The following is a 26,946-nucleotide window of genomic DNA, read 5'->3' on the forward strand; positions in this document are numbered from 1 at the left end:
TTTGTGATTTTCATGTAAGTTGGGAATTTCAGACTGCAGGGGAATCTAATCTTTAACCACATCAAGATTCACAGCTTAATTGAAAGAAAAAACAAAAATGCCCCCACTCTTGTAAAGATAATGTCTATTTTTTGTCCTGAAAATTGATTAATGGAGAATGTGATATCCTATGTATCTTCCACTAGCAAGTCTTTATAATCTCATTCTACCATGCAGTTATGTACATCTGCTGAAGTCCTGTTTTTCTTATTCATCAAGGTGCATCTTTTCCATCATGGGGCTCACTGAATTGAAGGAGCCTGGAGGAATTTACAGGATTATGATGGATTAATTGGGTGCTGAGTGTTCTATAGAAAGGATCAGTTTTTGGGAAGAAGAGTTTGAGTGTTGATCCCTCGTAGTCTTACTATATTTGATGTTGTCCAAGCGCTTGTAACCAGACAAGTACTCTATAAAGCACACTTAAATAAACGTTGATGAAAGCATGTATTATGATCCCCTGCATTTCCATGAGCTACTGAGAGGTGACACAATTGTAATGTCACACCAGGATATTATCTGACAAGTTGGGGGAGTTGTTCTTAAGCCAAAAAGATTGAATCATCACGTTCCTTTTAACCTCTCACAAGTTAGTGGTGTTGGCCTGATTTGAACTGGTGACTGAAGGGTTAGAGACTGTGTAATAATTCCCAAAGTTCCATTTTTTTTAATTGCTGTTTTGTTTTAGTTAACAGCAAAACCATTGCACTTTGTTCTGTATGGTCTTAACTATTTAAAACAAACTCCCCTGCAATATTCTTCCTCCTTTGTTTCCTCACCATAATTTGTCACAGTTATGTTAACATGCTTTCTAGTATGACTTTTACTTTGATACTTAAGGCTTTTCAATAGAAACTATGATAAAATGGAATTTCATTTATCTTGGAATCAGGAGAGTTTGTTTTTTTTTTGTTTTGTGTTTTTTTTTTTTTGTTTTGTTTTTTGTTTGTTTTTTTTGTGTGTGTGTGTGGGGGGGTTGTTTTGTTTGTTGTTGTTGTTGGTGGTTTGTTTTTTTTTTTAAAGTAAAATAATTGAGTTTTGCCCGTAGATAGGAAAGCAGCACTTTGTCTAAGGATTCTGGAGTTAACAGACTTTTTTCTCCCCCACCTCAAAGAAGCTCATATGATACATAAGTGCAGTATTGGATCACCAAGAATATAAATGCCAGTGTTCCTCTGACACTATGAGCTGTTAGACTTGTTAACTTTTATTAGAAGTAAAATGGAGGTTTCAGCAAGTTGAGCCAAGTGTTTGTACTTAAATATTTCTGGTCTCAGGACTATCGAAGTTACTTTTAATATACTCCCCGCCTGTGCACTGTCTGTATTGTGGTTGCCTTCACCTGCTTTTTAATGTTTTTTTCTCCTAAATCCTCCTCAGGACTCCTCTTACATTGATCGCTTGTGTTGTCTCCTTTTTTTCTTTTAGTTACTTTCCCTTTCCCTAGTTCTGGCTATTCTTTTCTCTAATTCTTTTTCATTCTTCAAGCTTCCATCAATCATCTTGAAAAGTTTAGGAAGCTTGTTAGTTGTTCTTTATCTAGCTCAACAGCTCAGTGCATCTGCCTTCTCGTATTGCAGCTTTAGAGGACACTTGCTGTCCAAAGCAGCAAGTAGAGAGGAGTGTCCTCTTTTCTTCTTTGGCTGAGGAGCTCATACGGGTGTTCTGACGAGACAGAAGAGTTTTAAAATTTGCTTCTCTTGTGGGTTTTTCCTGTCTTCACCAAGCAAACTTAGAGTGTTGCAAAAATGCAATTTGTATTCAGGCAGGGTGCTGCAAGAGGTGCAACTAACCTGGTTGTATGTCTGTACTATGTGTGTGGTTAGTATGAGGCTATATGCGCAGTTGGATGTTACAGGAGTGGCAGAAGGTGGGTCAGGTTCTAGTTCATGTGATCACACAATTCCAGGAATGCTGGGAAAATGCAACCCTATCTGCCAATGAAGTGTGAATTTAGGCAGCGGTAACTCTGAGATGGTCACAGAGTGTTTTTACAATAGGGTTTGTTGTAGGAGGTTCCAGAAGGCTATTTTGAAGATGATTTAATTTGCATAAGAAAGTGTACTTCACAAACCATTGCTTTAAAAAATATATACCTGTACCTATATGTGTGTATATATGTATTTAAAAGCAACCCTGACCTTCCTACCAGCCTTCTGAAACTAAGCCTTTGCAGGCCTCTCTCCTCTGAGATTATGCTTGCTGTAGATTCCTAAAGAGAAAATGAATCCTAATGAATCAAGTCAAAATTAATGTCTTTTGAAAATTATTTTTATTTTAACAGAGCTATCAGAAATTGAACCCAACGTCTTCCTTCGGCCTTTCCTGGAAGTAATCCGCTCTGAAGACACTACAGGCCCCATAACTGGATTAGCCCTCACCTCTGTGAATAAGTTCCTCTCGTACGCACTAATAGGTATGTTATATGGCTTCCTGGGATTTACCAAAATGTCAGCCAAATGCATCTCCTTGAGACATGTCTTTGGCCAGGATACATGCTTGCAGTCTGAATGAAGCGACTGGGGAAATATGCAAATTGTCATTAATGCTGGGGAAATAGGTGTCTGCAGTTCCTTAATATTGCATGTGCTGGTCTTCCACGGCACTACAGCAATGGCTGAAAACAGAGCCAAAGCTTCTGGTCTTTGGCACTGTTGGTTTAAGTATTTTGTCCTTTGGAGTTGGCATGAGGGAAGTTAAAGAAAGGACTTGGTATAGATGCTGACCAGTTTTGTGGGAAAAGCCTCAAATTAAAATGAGCAAAAATTGAGACCTAGAGGAAAAATAAAATTAAGAATGTGATGGAAATTTAGTGTATCAAGACAGCAATTAGTGGGCAGTATTTGGTACAATTAAATGGCAAAAAAGACCTAAAATGATGCAATATTGATGTTACTTCATAGGACAATAAAGAAATAAAGGAGGACTAAGCAATAATGCAAAACATGTTAGTTGTAACATAGAATGAAGGATGGACTCTTCTGGGCTTTTATGGTCTGGGTGAGATCAGAGCATCAGGCTGGTATCGTGTCCAGGCAAATGTCTGTATAGGCAACTACCTACAAATACTTGATTTGAGGCAGAAACAGGAAAAAAACGTGGCTAAGAATTTGTAGCCTTTGTCTAGCTACCTGTTGTTTAGAATATTAATTGGGTCACTCCAGCAAGGAGTAACTGTTGATAAGCTTGTGTCTTTGTAGTAGACAGTGGAAAAGACCCTCTGCCTGGCTTTTGTTGAGGAGCAGAACCTTTAATCTAAGACCTCTGTTGCTGCCTCAGGTGACATTCAGAGCAGCCTTGTCCTTTGTGCTGCTCCAGATACCAGTGAAGCAGGGATTAGTGGTGCTGACTGAACATCTGGCTAAGGTTGTGTTGTTAAATTAAAGCTTTTTGGTTTTATATTTCTCTTTGTAATATAAAACTAAAGGTAGTCTAAAGACTGTTTGCCCAAAGACAGGAAAAGCTTAAAACTATCCTTAATATATGAATCTGTTTTATTTGTATGGAACAAGGAAGGAAAGACTCTGACATAATGACAGTGGGGAAATTTCAGTGTGGATGACATTTGTGGTGCATTTTGGGGTTGCATAATTGACATATGAAACCAACACTTTTTTCAAAAGCGTAATTAGCTGTGTCTGTTTGGTAAGTGGGGTGGCTTTTGCTCTACACACTGGGTCGAAAACCAGAGGTCACTGAAAGGGCCAAACTCCTCTGATAATCTTTGCTTAAAACTGCTTTCTTTTCCTATTTCCAAAGCATTTCGTTGCTAGTCCTCATGCCATCTCATTGTTTTTCTTACTCTGTCACACATGAGCAGGTGGTTATCTGTCTAATTTTCAGACCAGTATTGCTGTTTTAAAACCAGTTAGAAAAGAATAATTCTTGAGTAGCTTTTGAGACTGCTGATCTCCAGTAGTCTGAATTGCAAAGATCTGCTCTGAGATTGTTGGGTGCAGCAGTTCCCTAATGGTCTGGTGTGCAATCACAGAACAGTTAGATAAAATTATCTGATATCCAGCCTATGTGTTTTGGTAGTAAAAGTTAGCCATACAGAGATTATCATCTGCTCTGAGGTACTACTGGTTTAAGAGTTATAGTTGATGTATTATTACCTAATAATTTCTAAGCACAAAAAAACCTCTGTGACCACAGTAAACTCCCATTGACTTTTATCCCTCTGATCAGTTATTTCCTAACTCAGCAGTTTTGCACTAGCTAGCTGTCAGCCTTTTCGATGCACTCAGACCTTAGCTGTAGGAAGACTAGTGGCTGAATTTCAGAATTGTACGTGTGTTCTTTTCCCCGGAAAAGGTGTATGCTCTTTTTGTTATCACAGTGTGTCCACAGCAGCTTCTGGCTCTGTTTCTGAAGTTAACTTTGCCTAGTATTTCTGAAAACAGCATATCTGTAAGTGAGCAGCTGTTGCCTAGCTTCTAGTAGGAAGACTTGCTGTTAGGGGAGTTCACAGCTTGTTCTCCCCTTTACCTTCTCTGTCTCCTTGGTGATTTTTTTTTTAATTCCATTAAAGGTGTTACTGAGCAGGCCTCTAGTTTTCCCTGATTGTTGGGAGCATGGATTTTCTGTTTTCTGCTTGTTCTTTTGCCTTCCTGTTGGGAGAGTACACCCCATATGAAATGTGTAAGTCTAGGTGAGGTCTCCAGATCTTTGCGTTGTAGGTGACAATTTTCAAACTGATGTTGTGCTGCACACAATTTTTATTTTTTTTTTTTTAGTGATTCTGAGCAGGTATTGGCACATCTTTTGTACTCTTTTCTCGCTAGGGAACAAAGAAGCAAGTTGATCTTTTCTGTATCTTGTTTCTGCAAAGCAAAAGTATCTGTACTTTTAATTGAACTCAAGGGGCTTTATAAATTGACCTGAATTGTAGAGCTGTTCCAGGGAGCCAGGACTGAAGTAGTCAGGCGTGATGTGTGCTGGGAGAGCGGTGTTTTTGTTACTGTTGAAGATAGAGGCTAGAACAGCAAAGCAGTAGTCATACATCTGTTAAAGAACCATATACACAACATGCTGGCATTTTCTTTTCACACAGACTATTTATCCATAACTATGGCTAAATGTATTCCTAAGCCTACAGCAACTCACATCTATTCAAAATGGTGACAGTGAAGTGAATCTGTGTGTTCTGCCTGTGGGAGCCTTTTCTGCAGCAAGTGGCTTTTTCCTCTTGATGCCACTTAGGTGCTGCCCGTTGTAGTTGTTGAGGTTTCTTAACAGTAATGCTATCGGAGGTGCTGGCAGTGTAACACCACTGATCTTCACCTGATTGATTGATTGATTGACTGAGACAATTTAGAATGACGGTACATCACGATCAGTGGTTTAAGCCATGATTTCCATTTGTGAATAAGAGGGCACAGGGTACTAACAGATGGCTGATTTTATTGCCTCTGGTAGAAGAGTGGTATCTTCTAACTGGATTATAAGCCATTATCAAAGGTACACAGAGAACTGCCTTTGACTGCCAGGCCTCTTATCTTATGCTTCTCAGTATCAGAGTTTGGTATCCTGTTGAGTGCTGCTGCTGAAGCAGGTAGGAAAAAAGAAGACTGATTGGTCTTAGAACAGACTCCTTGATAGCTTCTTTGATAGCTCAATGAGGTTTGAGTAGCAAACTAGGAGAGGAACTCGCTCTCAACTATGCAAGATTTTTTTTGGGGGGATGCGTGTGAGACAACTATGTCAAAAGTGGGCAAGCTCTGCTCTTAATAGGGATGTGTAAGAGGTGGCAAAGGAGAAGTGCTGTTCCTGTGCAGATTTATGGGATTCTGAAGTACACAGATGCCATTTCAGTTGTGCAGCTATGAGGAGTTTCTTACCCTGCAGCCCCTCAGAATCCCCACAACATGGTGGAGGCTGCTTTCTTTGGATCACAGCATAGGCAGCTTGCTTTAATGCCTAGGGCTTAGCCCTTCTGAGGTGTGAACACAGCTGGAGTCAAACAGGGAGTCTGAAAAGCTTCTCTGCAAAGTGTACAAAGTCTTACTTGGTTCCTCTATTGGCTTCAGTTTTGCTGGAGTTCAAGAGGCCCCATTGCCAATTAATGAGGTATTAACTAGTGTTTAGGTTGTCCCTTTTCTTTCCTAATGACTGTTTAGGTAGGAAGGTAACAAGATTCTTGCCCAGTGCTGTATTGTTTAAGTGAGAATTAAATCAAAGCCGGAGGCAGCTTTTCCGAAGCCACTGTAATGTGGCACAAGATACGGTTACTAGCAACAATCTCGTCTTAAACATTCTCTCAACTGCACCATTGTTTGTAGCTACAGAAGACTGAAACAGAGAGAAGGAGCCTTGATGAATGATTGAAGCGGGAGGCCTGCAGTTCTGATATCTAAACTGTGATCGTGTCTGTCTGCTGCTGTCCCTGGGGAAAGCTACTGGTCCATTCCTTCCCCAGCTCCTATTCCTTGGGAGAGATGTAGAACAAGAGCCAATTTTTCCCTCTCAATCTAGTGGAACCTGTTTGGCATTTTCTCCTCTTGGGAGTAAATTTGAGGTTCCCTATGTTTAAGAGCTATTTTCTCTTCATTTGCAGGGAGCAACTGAATGCTTTTAACAGCTGATTGTGCTGTATTTTAGGGAACATAGTCTTACACATTAACATATAAAAAAATATGGAGCCAGTAACAACTGAATCGTGATTATTTTCTTTGCTGGGTAGCATCTTTTAGCAAACGTAAATGGACTCTGGATAGGGTCTTTCTGAAAGCTCCCAGTTCAAAACTCTTTTCTGTCACTGGGAGGTGAGTTTTGGTCTGGTAGGGTCAACTCAGTCACACAAATTCAGGAAGCAGGTGGCAACAAAGTATCTCTGTGTAGATGTCTCCCCACAGAGGAGGTAGGATGTCCGCAGCCTTTCCCTGCCTGGTATTTTTGTTGTGTTACTCAGATCCCAGCCATGAGGGCACAGCGGAGGGGATGGAGAACATGGCAGATGCTGTCACTCATGCCCGATTTGTGGGCACGGATCATGCAAGTGATGAGGTTGTCCTGATGAAAATCCTACAGGTAAGTGGAGAGAAATGGCAATTACCATAATGGTTGCTGCCTGTTGTGGAACATATCCTGTTACATGGAGATGAGGAGGAGGGAGCAATGTTTTGACTCTGTAGGAGCTTAGTGACAGAGTTTATTTTTAAACAGATGGCTCATATACCTGTGGTAAAATCTTTTCCAAATGAAAATAATTAAAAGCTTAAATGAAATGATTTTTAAATTAAGGGCCTGATAATGTGGTAGTGTTGATAACCCTACCTTTTGCTAGGTCTGTGTTGGTGAGGGGTAAATGAAGCATATGGAGCTCTCAAACTTATTTTTGAGAAAAATTCTTTGCAGAGACAAACCTATGAACTGTACACATCTTCAGTCTATGTAGTTTTAAGCAGATAGCTAGTTACTGAATTTAAGTATCAGGTAGCATGCAGTATATCAGGTCTCATTCAGAAGTGGGTTGGGAGATCATTCTTATCTTCTAATCTGTCTGTTTCTTAAGCACAGCATTCAGTTTGAAATGACTCCTGGAAAACCCTTCAGTGTTCTGCTCGTGGCAGTCCATCTGAAGGAAGCCACCCTCCTCTTGGAAAGACATGGAAGTGTCATTGTGCTATGGGACTGTGTGCTTTTCTTTGCAGGTTTTGAGGACCCTGCTGCTCACTCCAGTGGGAGCCCACCTCACCAATGAATCTGTGTGTGAGATCATGCAGTCCTGTTTCCGCATATGCTTTGAAATGAGACTCAGCGGTAGGTTTGTTCATACTTCTGTAGTTAGGAAATTATTGAGTTTCCTCAGCATTAACTAGTTCTGTTGTAGACCATGCAGCCGTGGAAGGCTGCTGAGTTTTATATTATTGTGTCTTGCTACAACTTCATGGAAAATTTGTTAGTTCACTGTACAACTTCTGACTGCTCTTTTTCTCCAGCTTTGGGGCGCCACCTTGTGATTACGTGCCCATTTGCAGTAATGCGGTGTTGGAGCTGGTTTTAATAAATTTGCCGTAATCTCTGTAAACAAGGCTAGGAGGGGAGTCTGCTTGAAGAAGCCTCTTGATAATATCACACTGAGTAATGACACCTGTGTTATTTGTTTTTGTCTTCGCAGAGTTATTGAGAAAATCTGCAGAGCACACTCTGGTCGACATGGTGCAGCTGCTCTTCACAAGGTAAACCTGCTTGTGTTTGCCTCAGCATTGCCAAGATGGCCCTCTAAGGACAGAAGGATTCTATGCTCCCACTTAGGGGCCCTCAGAAAAATCATCCAAAGTGGTCATTATTTAGAGGTGGAAGGGGATGAAGGATTTGGCACTCTTCTCTTAGGCTGACCCTGTCAGACTGTGGGGAGACAGAGGTAGGGAAGGTTGCCTGGTTTAAGGTGTCCTTTGAGGAGAGATGGACAGCCAAGTAATGAAGAGCTTTAGGAGAGGGAACCAGTTTGAGGACAGAGAATGCAAACTTCACTCAAAAAAAAAAAAAAAAAAAAAATAGCTCTCTTCAGGAGAGAGAGTAAAAATGGTGTTGAATAGTCACATGTTGATTTCAAGCTGAGAGCTTTGACCTCACGTATCAAAGAGAATTTTAAACTCTTGAGATCATATGTCTTAGACAAATGTTCTGCCCTTTTCAGCACCCTTCAGGTAATTAAGATTACTTTTTTTAAACTCAGGTAAGTTATTTAACTTCAAACTGTTTCACCAGATAGTGAACTAATCATAGACTTTCTCTGGGTATTGTAAAAAGGAAATGTGCAGATATAGAAATACTTCTAGTAGGAAAGGATTGTAGTAAAACTGACAGCTTGTTAAACACAGCTTTCATAATACTTTTCCCCATTGTCACACTCAGTTCCAGTGGGTTCTTGGTTGTTTTTTGGTGTTTGGGGTTTTTTTTGGTGTTTGTTTTGTTTTCTCCCTCTGTCCACCCTCTGTCACGCAGTGCACTGGATAAATGTGGGGCAGAGTCAGAATCAATCTTTCCAAAGAGGACAGATCACATTGCTTTTTCTCCAAATGCATATGTGAATTTTACTTAATGTGTATTCATTACTTTTCGTGTATCCTCTCCTCTGTCCTTCTTGATAAGGCTTGGAGACAGCACCACCACTTGTGCCCTTGGACACTGGGATATAGGAGCAAGGCAAAGACAGCAACTGCAGGGATGGTTTGGCCATCTTGCTTTCCAGAAAAAGAAACAGCTAAAGCTATGCTGGAAGGCTTTTATCCCTTCAGCAAGCAAAGATAGAAGTGTAGTAAAGGAACAGAAGGGAGAGCACGGTGTGTGGAGTTGCAGAGCTGTACACATTTGTTACTTGGTAGCACAGGTGAGAGCTGTTTACCTCCTCCTGAGACAGGGACTGCTTAGCTCAAAGCATTCACCTTAAACTTAGGCCCACCAGATACTATAGTTGTATTTATATGATGCAGAACAGAGGATAACTACTGGGGTTTCTACAAAGTTCATGAAAAGGGTTGCCATGACTAGTAATAACATGTACACATGGATGACATGGTAGCTCAGCAGCTGTTTTTAGCAGCATCAGAAAAAACCTGTTCTGAACCAATCTAATGAGTCCACTGCTGAAAACGTACACTGAAATAAAGAAGCTGTACTTACGTGACCATTAACAATTAAAATCAATATAGCAAAACTGCCATTAGGAGTAATAGCATGCAAAGCACCTCTCATCTCTACTTGTTTTTTTCTTTGTTTATTTTTCCCTCAGCAGATTTTGGCAGGAGAGGAAACTAAGAATGTCTGGTTTTGTGGAGAAAACCTAATTTTGGTTTTCTAGTATCTGCAGCATGACTGGAAAGACCAGTGTATTTTTTTCCCTTTTTCTTAACCGAGGAAAGTGTATGTATTTTTGCTTGTTCTTTATCTTTCAGGTTGCCTCAGTTTAAAGAGGAGCCTAAAAGCTACATGGGAACGAACATGAAGAAGGTAAGACTCAGCACTGTGGTGGCTGTTCTGCTCGTCTTGGGCTTGCGCTCACCTCTGTATTGTTTGTTTTCACACTCGTTTCTGCAAGTCCCCAGCTCACTGAAAGAGCATGTTTAACCGCATAAATGGACGTAGCTTCATCAGTTCTGTGGGATTAATCCCACATAGTCCAGTAGTGAATCTTGTTAATGATACTGCTGCTTAAGTGAGTCAGTCTGGATTCTGGGAACAGCCATCAGCTGCTGTGGACTAGAACACCCAGCAAGTTGTGGGGCCCGATGGTGATGTCCTCTGATCATTTGCTGTCTTCTGCTCTTTCTCCAGCTTCTTTCTCATCTTCCTTAATCCACTGCAGGTCTAATACTGGTTTCTCAGCATGTATTTGTCCAGTTCACCTTAAGGAGAAAGGAAACATTTTGAGGCTGGTGAAACAGCATGAAAGCATTATGAAATTGGGCTATTGCAGAAAAAGCTTTGGTGGCTTCTAGAAGGGGCGTGGCACTGTAGCGAAAACCTCAGTTCACATGAGCAGTGCCATCTCTATTAGAAGCCAAAACAAAGTGGACTATTCCTTTTCTCCCTTTCCCTAAGTACACAATTTTCTGAGGATGGAAGGTCTGGATTTGTTCAATATAACCACCTCCCTCTATACAGTGAGGTTTTTAGCAGCTGACAGACAACATAAATGGGACCTTAGGTGATTATTGATGCAATAATTTCTTAGGTGTAGGGAGGTCCGTTTGAGGAATTCCATATATACTTCTATACATACATATATTCTTTTATTCCATATAAAGAATGTCAGTAAAGATACAGGATTCTACTTTTGAGAGCAACAGGATAGGAAAAAGAGTGCTAGAGAAGAAATAACCACCTCTGAACTTACACTGAATATACTGTTTATAACTCTATAACTTCCACTCTGTTTTTATTTTTAGTGAGTTGAGAAAAGTAGCAACATTGGGTAAACATACATTTCAGAGCCGGTATAGCAGTGTTTTGAGAGACTGCTTACTTGTAGGAATCTGAAAGTAGCTTGGGGCTTTTGTTCTTGTGTAGTAACTTAATGATTGCTTGTTTCCCTTGCTGTGGGAGAAAAGTGGCAAGATTTGTGATGATGGTAAGTTGGACTAAGGAAGGCTAAGGTACTGCAGGTTATCATAATTTTTTCCTGGTCTAGTCTATGTAGAGAAGGTGTAATGTGAAGGTGAATTTGAATTTAGGAGAGCTACTCTTATCAAGTGATGGCTGCTCCCAGCTCGGTTAAGGGATGCTCTGTCTTGTGTCTTGATCTGTGCAGTTACCTTGTACCGTCCCTTTGCTGTGCATGCCAGGAGTCTGCCCTGCAGCCTTGCACTCTGCCAGGTTATTCTCCTTGGGTTTATTTTGCTTTGTGTAAACCATGCATTTGCCTGTCTTTCACAGATCTCTTCATGTCTCCTCAACAAACTGGAGCTAAGTAGTGGGGAACAGCCCAAAGCCCTGAACCAATTAGAGAGGGTATTGCTCTTTAAGAAGCTGAAGGTCTCTCTCTCCCTTCTCCCTTTTTACCTTATTCCCCTCTTCCTTCTCTTGTAAAAATCACCTGAGAGGTAGTTTTGTTGTGTGCAGCAAATCTCCCTCCACTCGTTTGACACAGCATGGCTTTGGGGGATGATGCATGCAGCGGTTGCTTTGCAGTGTTGTGGCTGCAGCTGGGGCAGGCTTGGGAGGTAGAGACCCTTGTTCTTCTGCCGCATTCAGTGTCTTGGTCAGTATCACCTAAGACACCATCACGGCATCCTCTGAAGGAAGGGAGTGGGAGGGCATGGGCAAGATTTGAGTCCTCTATGACAGTGAAAAACCGAAGAAACATCAAAAATGTAGACTGCTTTCTGAAGGCTCAAGGCTCTGAAGGCTGTTGATCTTGGTGGTAGGTGTAGCAGCATACCTGAGGAGTCTCTTGACCGAGAAGGCCTTAGACAGTTTTACTCAAGGTGATTCTCTGAGTTCTGTTACCTGGCACAGGATCACAGAGTTCAGTGTTCTCTAAAGCTTTTTTGAAGGAGATTGCTGTACGTTTTCAACATCTTTGGCTAATTTTCTTCTGAAATGACATACAGTTCTCAGCACAGTGTTTACTAATGTGGGATGAGTGGGGCTGAACTGAATTACGAAATACGTTAGCCCCCGCTAGTTCCTCTAGAAGATGCTCATAAACAAATATTGTAGGTCTGCAGATTTGTTTTTTTAGACTGATCATAGAAACCCTGAGAAACTAACTTAGAGGAGACCCTTCTCAGTTTGCTATGTTGGTTCATAAACTTAAGGTAACTTTAGTTCTTGTCTACCCTTAATGCTGTTTGGTGGAAAAGGAGCTGAACAGAACATTTAGAGATGTGTTTGCCATTCCTTTGTCCTGTGTCTGTGGTCAGGATAGTTTGGAAAGACTGGCTGGAAACTCAGAGATTTATGCAGAGTTACACAGAAAGAAAGACTAAGAAATGTTACCCTTTGCAATAGAAAGCATTGTAGCTAAAAATTGAGTTCTGCAGTGGGAGTCAGGAGGAACCCAAACCTGCATATTCACAAATTTTGGGGGTGGATTATGTTCATAGTTGCCTAAGATACATAAATACATTTCCCCAGGTAACCTTCATTAGCTGTTGCAGTGCAGGCAGGTAGGTGAGATGACTGGACTGCAGCAGTGTCTCCAGGACTTGGATCATGGACTGCGTTCTCTCTGCATGCTTTTGTGTCTTGAACGCTACTTGGTGTGCTGACCAGTTCCATGCTGCATCTAGAATGAGTTCATGTTTTAGTATAATCACTTTAGTTACTAATCATTGGCCCCTGCCCTTTTCTCTTGAGGCTTACAGTATCTTATGGAAAAACAAACGAGTGCAGGTAAGATGGCTTGTAGAAAAGTGAGATCTCATGGACCCTTTAAAAATAATTTTGTAGTATTACGTTTTCCTTCACCTTCCTAGACCTTAGCTGGAATTTTATTATCAAAACCTCATCTATCAAGGGAAGCACTTGGACTCCTGTGCACACAAAATGTAGAAAAGAAAAAGTTTCTTTATGCAAAGGTAACTCACATAAATGTAATGGAATCCATACTGAGTTCTAAGATGAATGAGCAGTAGCTCTGAGCTTACTCTATACTCTGATTTCTGAAAAACGGTTTTTAAATACTAGCTTCAGTTGTATTTTACTGTGGAAATGCAAGTTTAATCTAATCTGAAGGATGCGGATAATTAGAAAACTAACGCAACTATAATCTCACTGAACGCTGGCGAAGGAATGAGAGGTTTAGATGATGTTTAAAATTCAGGATATTTTCATGATCTGTTAAATGCAGTTTTCCTACCACATATAGTCGAGAAGGCAACCTTAGGTTTAAAATCTCAACCTACTAACATGCAACCAAGCTTTCTAGTGAAATCAGGAAATTCCTTGCTATTGAAGGTGGCAAAAACAGGCATTAGAAATAGTTCCTTTAGTCAAAGACAATTTGTAGAAGTTTTTTTGACATTTTTATACTAACAGAAAAAACAAGAAGTCATGGAATTGTTACATTTTAATTCAATACGCAATATAGAATGAAAGATGTTATTTTACTGTCCTTTGATAACGTGTTGTTTTAGGATTCCCAAACTCAGTTTGTTTGTTAAAACAACATATAGCCCCTTGACACTGGTGAAACATTTCTATTAAGCATTTCCGTTTGCTTCTGCAATTTTTTTAAGCTGTGAAGCTTAATAAAAGGATACTGTTTGTGTAGAATGTGGAATACTGGATGGTACAAGATGGAAAAGACCTACTGGGTAATCTCACTTGTCTGTGAAATTGTAAAAAAAAAAAAAAAAAAGAAATTTAAAAAAATCCCTCCCCCAAGTCAAACAAAAAAAACCAAACCAACCCACACAGCCGAAAGCCAAAATAAACTTAGATTCTTGTCTGAATGCTTTATACTTTGATGTAACGATTGGGATTCTTTAAAAATCAGCTGAGTCTTTTCGCTTCCCTGACTAAATGGTCTCCCATCCATGTGAGGCTGTTGTGACTCAGTCTCTGAAAGATGTCACGGGTTTGTCAAAATGATGACAGATGGGCAAACGTCCCTTAGGAACCTCAAGATGAGAAATCTTGGTATTAATACAAAGCACAGGACAATCTCTAAAAATGGATATTGTGTCTGAGGAAAAGTGCTTTTGTGAAAGGGCTCATGTTGAGCTGAGATGGTATTTGGTGTTGTGTGAAAGAGAAGATCAAGAAATAGTGATTAACTGTCAGCTTGAACCTTCTGGCAGGATGGTTCATAAGTTGCCTGTTTCTCAGGAGCATGACGGGGGATAAAGGAGCCGGACTGACACAGTTAGCTCCTGGGCTTCTGCAATACCTTGGCTTCATTTTACTGATTCAGTTCTGTGCTTGCCCCCCTGCCCCATTTTCATTAGCAAGTAACATTTTACCTGGCAAATCTTGGCAACAGGATATAGTAGCTAGAAGCAAATCTGTTAATTGGAAATGATGTGAAGGGCTTTCTTTGGTTTAAAACACAATGCTTCCAGGTTTCCTTCCTACTTGAAGTTCTTTGGTACAGTGAACCATAAGTCTTCAGATGTAAGTTACTGAAAAGGGAGAAAAATAAATATGGCTATTTCTGGAATAGTTGGTGTGTAAAATAAAACTACCCAGTCTAATTAGAAGCTTAAGACTTTAGTGAATAAAACTGTTGGTAATATTGAAGGCTCAGAGAGACTTTTAAATGGAAAAGGAAACAAATAGAGGTGAAACATGAGGAATTGGCAAGAATGAAAGATAACACATATTTTATATACCCCTATAAAGTACTGAATAGGAAAGATGAGAGAGCAGACAGTTTTTACATGAAAGGATTGTGATCCATAAGCTCTTCAAAACATTTTGAAATCTACAAAATTTTGGGGTTTAAGTGCATGCTTGTCATATAAGTGTTTGTTAGAAGCTATGATTTAGAAGGAGATTCTTGCTGCAAAAGAAGAAATTTTGGGTTGGGCTAGATGATCTCCAGAGGTCCCTTCCAACCCCAGCCACTCTGTGAAATAACAAGGAGCAAAGTAATTCTGAGTCTGTTGTTAGCTAACAAGCTCAAGGAAACTGTTGCGTAGCTAAAACTTCGGGATTAGTTGTCAAACAAACAGAATTTATGGTGCAAAGAAGAATTACACAAACTGTTTACTACCCTGGCACATAACATTTTCACAAGCTTTGTTTAAATGAGAAAAATTACAGGCCGTGTACGAGGTAGAATTCTTGCTGAAAAAGAGAGATGGAAAAACAGTAGCAGAACCTAGATGGTTTATTGGCATTTACGAGTAGGAGTATCTGGAAGGAGTCAAGTTGCAAAAAAAGGAAGAGACTAAGGAATATAGCTGTCTTCTAGAAAATCTAAATCTGATGCCAGGGATAAAAGAAATAAGGAATATTATAATGTAAAATATAATTCAACTGTGATAAATTTACAAAGAAGAATACCAGGTAGAGACCTGTACTGATGCTTGCTGAATGGTTTCCACCACATGCAAGGTACCTGCTCAGTGATTAGATTTTCACCCCGGATTGAAGAAATCTGACACCATCAGGAAAGTTTACTGCAGGCACCAAACCCAAGAGTCAGTGCAATCCTGAACTTAGAGTAGCTTACCTTAGAAGGAAGCTGGTCTCAGGCCTGCTGTTGCCATTGTCAGTGTGACTAAATATCATAGAGTGTTTAGAAGTTCTGGAACATCTGTGTGTGCCTGCAGTAACAGCACACTGCAGCGAGTGCCACAGTCTGTGTTGCTCCTACTGTGGTTCTCATTTGCTCCATCAAAGATCTGGTCAAGAAGGGTGTCGAGGTTTAGGTTCAATTTAGATCTGAACAGAAGTAATGATAGAAGGCAGGTGAAAGCAGAATATGGTTTGTTTCTGAACCACTAGGGTCATATTTGCAATGTGTCATGCACCAGGAGTGAGTGATGTGTTAGAGAAACACTTGTTAGTAGTGAAAGGTACCTGGAGGAGGGTGAAGGAGGCATTGCTATCAAGGTGAAGGCTGAATTAAGGCAAGAGATCAGTGACAGAGCTGCAGACTGTGCAGCGTGGGACTGCGTGCTCAGGATTTATTCTCTGCCTTTCTTTATAGATGGTGAGATTTTAATTGAACATCAAACCTAGCTAGTACTTGCTTATGTACTTTCGTTGATGCCTTCTAGAAGTTTGGAAACATTGGCAAAAGCAAAGAGATTGGAAATGTGCCTTTGGGTCTAAGAGGTTTCTTTATCCTAATGCAAAGCCAGGATGTATTGATAGGGAAGAAGGAATGCTGTGATAACTGAACTCTTAGGTATATATTATAGCAGAGTAACTGCAGTAAATTGTCCCTTGATTCAGGTGTGGGGTGTTGGCTAATAAGCGAGCAGTGGGGACTCAGGGGCTGGTTTGCATGATTTTGAGGTGCTGATTAATTTGCGTGATATATTTGAGCACTGTTGTCCATCTTTGAGGGTTTTGAGACAGCCTTTGTGGGTTGGCTTGTGTAATCCGCTGTGCTATGTAGTTTTGCTATAATGATATTCTTAATGATTTATGGTTTTCAGTTGAAAATGAGAGCTGGAGGAATGAGTGAATCATCAAAATGGAAAAAGCAGAAGAGATCGCCAAGGCCTCCTCGCCATGTAACTAAGGTCTCTCCTGGGACAGAACAACCACCAACCAATGCCAGTAACATCACAGGTAAGTTGAAATCTGTTTCCAGACACCAGACAGCATCCCATTTAGAGCTTTTGTTGAATCTGTCTTTTTTCATTTCTCTTAACATGTTGTTCTGCATTCGTTGGTTTTAATATTAGTTCTCAGTGACTGTAGCAATAAAATATATCATAGCTTTTCAGATCCAGGAGAGGGTTTTGAAGGAGGTGAAATATATATTGATGGAGGGAAGGATGGTCCTGTGGTGAACTTGACAGCATTTCTCTGTCTTCAGTGTGCCTTACAGGGGTAGTTCGTACAAAAGGGAATGAGGACCTGGAGAGGTGGCTGAGGTTACAGGCAGCTGTGTGGTATGGAGGAGTTGGAGGGTGCAGCAGGTGCATGGAAGAGACTAAGAACAAGAACACTGGCAAGAGGGGGAGCTAAAGGGAGGGGAATGGAGCTGGGAGGTTTTCTGCAACAGAGATTGCTGACTTAAGTGCCATATTCTTTCCCATGTTTCTGAAGGGTGTGCCAGAGGGTGTGGGTATGGTGGTAACAAGGGAAGAGTGAAGTGTGACTGGGGAAAGTATGCAGCTGGGACTGAGGGATGTGCAGAAACCTAGGTATCAAGGATGTAAAGACTGAAAGTGTGTACCCACAGTCCGTGAAATTTGAATAAAAGGCTACACTCATTAAAGGACAGGGAAATATGGGGTGTGCTTGCGACTGTTATGGCAAGAATAGGGACTGTTATATGGTAAGAAGGCATGAAGAGTTATGTGGGGGGGAAAATGTAGAGGGAACAGCAAAAGTACCAGAAAGGGGATTGTGTGCAGGAAACCAATGGGTATACACTTGAATCTTTTTTCATGTACTTTGATTCAGCCTGCAGCAGTGATACAGTATGTGGCTCGTGCTGCGAGCTCAAGAACAGAATGTTGGGGGGCTTCAATATCTTATCGGTGTATAAGAGTAGACTAAATAGTTAAACTGTTTTTAACCTCTCCTCTGGATAAAGGAGTCTCTCTGGCTGGAAAGTACTCTGTCTCTTGTTCACTCTACAATTCGGCAGCTTAGATGTAAACATTTTAGTGAAAGGAAGCAGAGAGCAAAATTGAAACAATAGCTATGTAAAATACCTTATTCTGTTACGGGAAACTATTCAGTGTAGCGTGAACCATTCCAAATGTGTTTCTACACAACAGTGTGACTGGTGAAAACTAAGAAAATAATGAATGTGATCAGATTGCATATATTAATAGCTTGGAATGTCCATCTAGATGAGAGCTTATTGCTACATAAATCATTATATTTAAGTTTCCAAATAGAAACTAAATTCTGTTAAACAGTATTATAACTCCTGTAACGTTTTAGAGAGAAAGTTGAATTATGTTACAAAGCATGTCATTAACTCTGACCTTGTAGTGCTAGGTAATATATTAATTGTGCCCTTTAGGCCAGAATCCTGGCGTGGCAGGTGAAGAAGAAAGGATTACAAAATTGATCATGTATTCCATTTCATGTCTTAAAAATCAAGTAATGTCCTGTCACTTCTTTAAGGCATTTATGAAAATCAAGTCAGCAGTAGAACACCACTGTGCAAAACCATACACATTTCAGATGTAAATTCGTCATGTAACTCTGTGCCTTTATTTCATAACTGTGCCCTGCAGCGTATCTCCTCTTTTTTCAAATAATTGTTTTACATTTTTAAGTTCTCCTCAGAACTATAAGAGCTGCAAGTATGTGGGCTTCTTTTAAAGGTAAACTCAGGCTCTTGGAGCACTATCTCATGTACAGAAAAAGCGAAAATACTTCACTGCTCTGTTTCAGACCCATTTAAATTCTATTGCAACTCTATTTGTTTATGGAAAATTAAAGAAGTAGGTCTTGCCTTCAAATCAAGTTAAAAGTTTTCACTTTAAAGGAATGACTAATCCTTGATGCAAGTCTTTAAAGTGGTTGTGCCATTGTATCAAAGAGTAAAGTTCACCTTTTGGACTATTTTCAGATTTCTTCTTAATTATAGAAGCCCTCTGCACCCTTTATGTAACTGTGAGTTGCCTTATTTGCTGAGTCTGTTAGATTCCAACTGTTGTATCTCACGTGTTAGTCTATTTGGTTCATTAACACCTGGCAAAAGAGAACTTAATTTATCTACATTCTCTACATTAATGCGGAACTATCTGAGATCATTTGTACTGTGAAGCAGTAATCAAAGTAATTCTTTATTGTTCTATTCCATGTATGAACTTGTGGCTGAGGGACAGAATTACATGATCTTTTTGCTTCTGTTTCTCATCAGCAAGCGGAGTTACTTTCATAGATGCTCCTTCTCCCAGCTCCTCAGGGAGCTCAGAAAATGTTTCGTCTGCGGTCAGCCCTGCTACAGACAGTGGTTTGGAATTGTCCTCACAGACTACCTCCAAAGAGGACTTGACAGACTTGGACCAAGTCACTTCTTTGGGACTTAACGCAGGAATGCCTTCAAATGAGGCCAAAGTCACTGAAAATAGTAATCAGCCTGAATTACAGGTACATGGATATAACTTGATAAAGAAAAGTTGTGGCTCCCAGCATAATCAGTTGTGGATTTAGCACTCTTTTTTGGTCATAGTGTTTATATTCTCTTTCAAGACTTAGGGTCAGAATAAAACATTCTTCACTGTGATTTGTAAATTCACATTCATTCATTCATTGTTTTCTCTTGAGACCATCCGCATTGACTCAGAAGTTGTGCAGCCTACCTATGCACCTACATATCTAGTTGTACTCCTGGCAATACCATCAACCTTAGCTAAGGAAGAAACTGTTAAAGGGAAACATAGAGGAAATCTGCAGGATAACTCATTTTGATATCTTTAATGGACCATTTTTCTTGAGTCTGTAGAAATTCGTCTATTGGTGTTTGTGCATGTGCATCGCCGTTGCTGTGAAATATAACTAACCTGAACCAAGGCCTTTGTCAGTAAGTTTTCCTCCATGTTGTCTCCACTTCCCCTGCAACAGTAATACTGTGGAGAAGATGGACTAGAGCTCCAGGGAACCTTTCAGATCTGCAGATATTCCAAGTGGTAAAAATGCTAAGAAGGCATAGATAGGAATCGTGTGCTGAAATTATGTAGCATTTAAAACCAAAAAATGAGCCAAATCCTAACCTCGGGGGCAGTAAGAACTGATAGGTTATACGAGTATGTTCAAAGTCAAGTCCTTAGTCTTGCAACTGAGAGTTATGTAAAATAGTCAAGAACTAGATGGAAATGAAAGGGTAGACATTGCTGCAGATTATCTGGAGGCACTCTTTTCTCTTAAATTTTGTGTTCCTGTGGCTCTTCCATGTGTGACGTATAGTTGTCATAGTTACGAATGAACCATGAACAGATAAGCCTGCCTTTTGACTTGTCTAGTGCTTGTTAACTCTTGTTTTGCTTCTCTCATTCTCAAATGACTGATATCAATGAAGAATGAAAGTCTGAGAGAGGAGAAAATCCAGTCGGCTTCTGTCGAGTCTATCCCTGAGGTCTTAGAGGAGTGCACATCTATAGCAGAACATTCTGACTCTGCCTCAGTTCATGACATGGACTATGTAAATCCCCGAGGAGTGCGTTTTACTCAGTCTTCCCAAAAAGAAGGTGAGAGGTGGGCAATGTTGCTAAAGTCCTTCCTCGGTTCCGCTTTTCTGTTCCACTTCTGCTAAGAGGGTTGTTCCTGTTCCTCAGCTGGTCTGTTACAATTTTATTTATAACACTTGTTAGGCAGCTGCAAAAAGCAAAAGCAAAGTTAAGAGTTAAGCTAATCTCTCTCATTTTCCTTTAGGAGCAGCGCTGGTCCCATATGGACTACCATGTATTAGAGAACTGTTCCGCTTTCTTATCTCGCTCACCAACCCTCATGACCGCCACAACTCTGAGGTGATGATCCACATGGGGCTGCAGCTGCTCACTGTTGCCCTGGAGTCAGCACCCATTGCAAACTGCCAGTCCCTCTTGGGACTGGTGAAGGAGGAGTTGTGTCGACACCTATTTCAAGTGAGTCTGGCTTATGCTAGCATGGCATGTGGCACTGGGGGAATCAGATACTAATTTGCATCCAAGAGCCTACTGTAATTCAGCAGTCTGAGGTTGGGCAGGTCTCATTCTTCAAATAGCTCCCTGCTGCACTGCAGTGAGAGTTCTGAATTGCACCAATGAAACAGTGCTGTTGCAAAGCCAGAGAGGTTGTTGTGTGCTATTTTCTTCGGATCAGAACTAAGAAGAATGCAGGTGATTTGAATGAACTTGTCCTGTAGGATAACACTGTTTTGATATAACTGGTTTTGAGGTAATCATGGATGCAAGTTACCAGCTTAGTAGTAGGCAGAACCTTTGGAGAACCAAGCTATTAATCACACAAGCACCATCCTAGAGGCAAACCTTCTCCCAAGTTCCTTCTTCACCAAGAATATCTGCGGACTTGGCAAAAGAACAAAGTTGTAGTGGGAAAAGTGCTACCACAAGCAGAAGGGAGTTAAGTATATTCATCCTCACTACTGAGACCAGGAGGTTGAATAAGGGATTGTTTTTTGAAATACTGTTGCTATGGGATGCGAAGTGTGGATCTTAAAGCTGTGCTAGATGATGCCTGCAGTGCCATAGTGGTTCTATTTATAGCACATAATGACTAGCCTTTGGAATTCTTAAAGGTTTTTTTTTTTTTCTTTCTTGTTCAGCTACTGAGTGTTGAACGGCTCAATCTGTATGCGGCCTCCCTCAGGGTGTGCTTTCTTCTCTTTGAGAGCATGAGAGAGCACCTGAAATTCCAGCTGGAGGTGAGTTTTTTGAGTATCGCTGGGTGCCTAGTAATAGTTTCTTGGGCATCAGTTAAATGCACATATCTAGGCAGTAAGATACAGTCTAAATATCAATTTGCCTTTTTATAAATGACTCAGTGGGTTATGGGTAGGCTGTGTGGGCCTTTTCTTGTTGGATAATAAAATACCTTTGAGACTGGTGGACTGCACTGCCTGCCTTCCTACTGCTTTTTTTAGAACAGTAAATCCAGGTGGATTGAATGGTAGAACCATTTGAAACATTTCTACAGCCTCCTTCAGAATGAGCCATAATTAAAGATGATGTCATGTGGAAAGGTGAAGCTTGAATCTATTTCTGTAGTCCTCAAAGCTATTCACTGTCCTGCTTTCTTTTTTCTTTCCTTAAACTGAGCTGCCCTGTGTTTCTGCCAGATGTATGTCAAGAAGCTGATGGAAATAATCACTGTGGAAAACCCAAAGATGCCCTATGAAATGAAGGAGATGGCTTTGGAAGCCATTGTTCAGCTGTGGAGGATCCCCAGTTTCGTGACCGAGCTCTATATCAACTACGACTGTGACTACTACTGCGCCAACCTCTTCGAGGAGCTCACCAAGCTGCTCTCCAAGGTGCTGACCTGCGGCGGGAGGCAGGTGGGCAGCAGGGTGCAGAGCAGGGAGCCAGGGGCTCAGGACAAGGGTAAGCGCACGTGCAGAACTTCAGAATGGGAGTGATTGAAAGATTTGGGGTGAATAGTCTGCAGGGATGAAGAAGACCATTAAACATTTGGAAGCAGAAGAGAAAAGAATAGCCATGATGCTTTAATAACTTCAGAGCAGATAAACCATTAAGTATACGCTAGAAAGCTTTGTGTTAAAAATTTTGCGTGTTCAGTTTTATGCTTTAGGCTTCCACAAGCTGTGTGGGAAACTTCCTTGTCTCATTATGGTGAAAGAGGCATGAAAGTTGACTAATACTTATTTTATTTCCCAGAATGCCTTCCCAGTTTCTGGACAGCTGTATACTGTCCATTTGCTGTCTCTGGAAGCATTGCTGACAGTGATAGATAGCACTGAGGCACATTGCCAGGCCAAAGTGCTGAGTAACATGAATCAACAAGAGAAGGAAGTTGTCAAATCCAACCTGGAAACTTTGAACAGCACCAAGGAAACAAGCAATAGTAAGACCCTTTTCTTTGATGTTTTGATATTAAGTTTAGTCTTGTGCTAAACTTGCAGATCTTATTTTGGTAGCTGACATAGTAAGCTCCTTAAATGTTTTCAGTCTTCCTGTTGCATACTTTATAATTGCACACTGATGTTAATAAGATTGCTATTTGTAAAATTTATGGATATTACAATGTGCCCCTCATGAAGCTTTCTATAAAGACCATGTCAAGACTGGCAATCACAACAGGAGGAGGGCATGCCATGGAATTCATGTAGACAAAACACTGAGGATACTGAGGAATCACAGTTACTGGGGGAAATCCTTTGGATAAGCACATTCAATTTAGAGTAATCAATTCATTATTTCTCTGTTGCTAGCTTTTTCCTTGGCTTATGGATTTGTTTGTGTGTTATTTTTTGTTTTGTTTTATTTTAACTTCTACAGATAATGAGAGGGTACTCAGTGAGGGAAAATCTTCCAGTGCAGTCTCAGAGCCAGCTGGGGTATGTCCTCCCACCAGTGGGTGCCTTATGGCTGACCAGATGAAGGGTGGCTGCATGGAACTGGAAGGAGGAAGTGAGGCAGGTAATAGTCTCCACGGTATCCTGACACTGTGTGCATATGCTGAGAATGGTCCTGACTTTGCTGACTGCTCCTGCTGCACTATAGACCACTGTAGCTTTGTGTGTTCAAAATTAGAAGGAGGTATGTGGTGAATATTTGTTTATTACGTGTGCGCTATATATGCCTATTAACTATTGCATTTCTTCTGGGAAGAGGTTAGATCTGGTGGGTCACTTTGGGGCAAATGTGTACGAAATTCATACCAGTGCTTACTACTTTTAAGGTTGTCAAGGGCTGTCCAGGGGATCAGTAATGTAGGTACTCAAAGTAGCCAGAAAATTAAATCTTGTGGATATGTGAAATTGTCCTCAACAAGAAGCTGCTATGCAATTATACTGAAGAAAACGTGAGTGGGAGTAATGTAATTGAATAGTAGAAGTGTGACTGCCATTTGCAGGGCAGCATATAGTAGCAAGACTCCATGACTGAAAGTTATGATGGGATGCTATAGAGTGCTAAGTGCTACTCTGGGGATAGGTTTGACTATAATGACGCTTTGTCCTTCTAGCTGAGAAGAGTATCCCCAGGAAGCCTACTCGATTTTCTTGTATCCTTCCAAGCCCTCAGGAACTTATGCAGATTAAGAACAAAAAGAAGGTAAGATTCGGAATACACTACAAATGGGTATTTGAGTGTTCTCCTTGTTTTCTATTTGTATGACTGGTCATATTTCAGAAATTTCGAGTTCTGTGCTGATAAGAATTAAATGGTCACTGAAAATCCTGCTACTCTGCAGAAACAGCAGTGATTATTATCTGTTCTGGTTTAGTTATGCTAATAGTTGCAAGAGGTATTTGAGAAATTTTGTGGCACAATTTGTAAGCTAGGTACATCTGATTTCTGGGTGAGAAAGTCACTGGATCTAGTCTGCATTATATGGAGATAATCAAGTACTTTCCTCAAAAAGGGCAGGTTCCCTACTCTTATCAAACCTGTAAATGGGGAGCATACCAAGAGACTTGGAGTAGAAATTAACAGCCTAGCCTGGTATACTGATTTGCTTATTCCTATGTTTGCTTTATCATAAGGACGACTGAAACGATTGTCTTGATTACAGCAAAACCATTCTTTGTCTAGATGTCTGTTTCTTTCAACCTCATTAATCCAAGTTACAATCTAAACTTTGTACAACTTTTACATCCCCTGAGTAATTCCAGTCTAGGGCTAGTGTTGACAAATGTGCTCCATGCTGATGGCTTTGTATTCATCTGCTGTCTTGTGTCAAACATCAAGTACTGGTCTGCTTGTTCACCTCCAGAGACAGCAGATGACTAGCATATCTAGAGTCCCTATGAATCACATGGGACTGTGTGGTTTGGGTTTTTTTTTGGTTGGCTTTTGATTGGTTGGTTGGTTGGTTTGTTTCATTCACAGATATTCTTTATACAGATTTGTTATTTTGGACAACATGTACATTAAGTGGGTTATTTAAGAAGTGAGTGGCTACTGAATTTCAATAAGACAATGATAGATGTTCTGAATGAAACATGAGTAACCATAGTAGTTGCGGAATAACAAGCCAGATGATGTGGTGGAAAAATAGATTAATGTCTTTGAACATTGGTAGTAAAGAGAAAGGTTTTTGATTTGTACTTGACCGAAAGGCTTCTGACTTCACTCTCCAGTGTAGGTGTTCTTATTTTACATTTAAACTTACTTGCTTAAACTTACATTTAAACTTAGTTAAACAAAAATACTGAAGAAAGTACAACAGGTCACTTTCTACTGCCATACTGATCTGTGCTTTGTGATTTTCCCTGGCAGTCTCTGAATCTGAATGTAATGTAAGGCAATGATTTCTCTCTAGGAAGTCTGCTGCACTACTTAGGAACTTGATTCTTTACCTATGACACAGTGCTGCAGTGAGATAATGCTAACTGGCTTCCTGAGCCACAAGGACAGGAGGGTGAAGTGATTGTCAGCACAGTCTTCAAAAGAACCACTGAGTTTTGGCATTAGCTAATTTCTAAGAAATTAATGTTGATTTAGTGACTGTTTTATTTGTAGCCCTTCACTTTGCATTAAATCTAGCTTTCATGGCAGCTTTGCTGATGGACTTTGTGTGAAACTCCATTGTTGAGAAGGGAAATTGCATACTGCTTCCACTGTTCTAACTGAAAACCTCTCATAATACTCCAGCTTTGCTGTGCTGGAAAACAAGGTTAGAAGAAATCAAGAGCATTGCCAGTGGCTGAGAGTTCCTTAAAGAAAGTTCCAGGTGGCTCTAGAAAAAGGGCAGTGCCTTATGCTACAGCAGAAGGCAGGAGGATGTTCATAAATCTCTGTTAGTTTGCTCAGGGAAAATCCTTTCTTGACCCTAAATCTGCTAATGATTTCATCCCGAGCAGGTAAACAGGGCACACAAAACATTCCACTTAAGTAATGTTGATACTGACATGGCTCCAGCATGTTATGCTTCATTTAACCACATTACCACCATTACCACAGCTGGGAGGAGGAAAAAAGCTAAATAAAAGCAGAAGACAAATTATCCATCAAATGGAAAGGTTTCTTTGATGTTTCCAAATGCAGTGACCAGAAGCTCAGAAGCACAGAACTGACATGATTATAAAGGTAGTGCAAACTGCCAGCAGTCTGGTCTCCTTTAAGGTGGTCTTAAGAAGTATAACCAGTCCAGAGAATACCCTGGGGCTTGGATTACAGGATATACAGCTGAACAGAAATGCTGCTGGCATCATACAGTCCCTTCAGGCCTCTTATACTGAGACAGCACATGATTATTATTTTGTTATGCTCTGACAGGGTCCTTGTGTGCTCCATGCTATTTCAGGGTCTGTGTTTTACTGCAATTTGAGGATGTTGACACAGGCAGGGGAAGCAGAGAACAGAGGGCTGGTGGCTTCTGAAGTACTGAGAAACCCAGGGGAGCTCGTAATCATGATGGTCACGAATTTAGTTCACTAGGTCATCACTAGCAGTTTGATCGTGATAGGAGCTAACAGGGAACTGACATTTATTCTGGTGCCTTAGTAAAGTTCATACAGTTGTTTGTGCTTTTGGTTTTTCTGAACATCACCAAGAACACTGTTAACCCTTTCTTAGTCAGGTGTTTTATTACACTTGCTGTGATAGAGTCTAGTTTCCTAAAATAAGAATCAAGCAGGACAGAGTAGTTGACTTCCCTCCAAAACCAAAAATGCACCTGCTGTTCCCAGCCAACAGATAGCTTTGTCATGCTGGAATACCAGATGTTCCTGGAACCATGTCTCACTAGCAGAATGCTTTCTGGTTCTTAGTTTAAGCTTTTGCAGCACTTCTTCCTTGCATCTGCTGAATTAGAGCCAAGGATTCTTGCTGCATGTCTCCTGGCAGTGAGGTAGAGTACGGGAGCCTGGAGCCGAAAGGGACAGAAGAGGGCACAGAGCAGTGCTGTTGTTGTAATTGGTGAGAGCTGATCATTCCACATGTCTGGGCTTCACCTGAGAACTTTTGCTGCTCTGTTTACGTGCTAGAGCAGGTAAGGCATTTGGGGTAGCAGAACTAATTGCTTGGTGAAATTTCAAAGCTTTTCAAAGCCAGCAGCTCATGCTTGCTCTGTCCAGTGTTATTTGACAGTGAATCCTTGTGACAAATGCAGGTTTTTTTGGCCTTGGTTAGCCTTCTTGCTGGATTACACAGTACAATGAACTTGATCATAGAATCGTAGAATAGT

The 26,946-nt window shown here is 40.6% G+C and overlaps 1 protein-coding gene across 6 annotated transcripts in view; it reads left to right on the top strand.

Moving 5' to 3' along the window:
- The window catches only part of GBF1 (golgi brefeldin A resistant guanine nucleotide exchange factor 1), a 107,364-nt gene that overhangs the window by 59,014 nt on the left and 21,404 nt on the right, over positions 1–26,946 (top strand). For 2 of the 6 annotated variants that reach the window (XM_082052694.1, XM_082052695.1), the window contains exons 4-18: positions 2,324–2,455; positions 6,950–7,068; positions 7,692–7,800; positions 8,159–8,219; positions 9,939–9,993; positions 11,419–11,517; positions 16,599–16,734; positions 18,998–19,227; positions 20,156–20,324; positions 20,509–20,720; positions 21,401–21,499; positions 21,914–22,108; positions 22,473–22,659; positions 23,094–23,234; positions 23,782–23,870. In XM_082052694.1, the coding sequence (XP_081908820.1) occupies positions 2,324–2,455; positions 6,950–7,068; positions 7,692–7,800; positions 8,159–8,219; positions 9,939–9,993; positions 11,419–11,517; positions 16,599–16,734; positions 18,998–19,227; positions 20,156–20,324; positions 20,509–20,720; positions 21,401–21,499; positions 21,914–22,108; positions 22,473–22,659; positions 23,094–23,234; positions 23,782–23,870 (2,033 nt within the window). Of the gene's footprint in view, positions 1–2,323; positions 2,456–6,949; positions 7,069–7,691; positions 7,801–8,158; positions 8,220–9,938; positions 9,994–11,418; positions 11,518–12,918; positions 13,065–16,598; positions 16,735–18,997; positions 19,228–20,155; positions 20,325–20,508; positions 20,721–21,400; positions 21,500–21,913; positions 22,109–22,472; positions 22,660–23,093; positions 23,235–23,781; positions 23,871–26,946 lie in introns of those variants that run through there. The other 4 variants (XM_082052696.1, XM_082052699.1, XM_082052697.1 and 1 more) reach the window with 3 other exon arrangements.

Source organism: Streptopelia decaocto, assembly GCF_964273445.1.
Source record: "Streptopelia decaocto genome assembly, chromosome: 5".
Lineage (NCBI taxonomy): Eukaryota > Metazoa > Chordata > Aves > Columbiformes > Columbidae > Streptopelia > Streptopelia decaocto.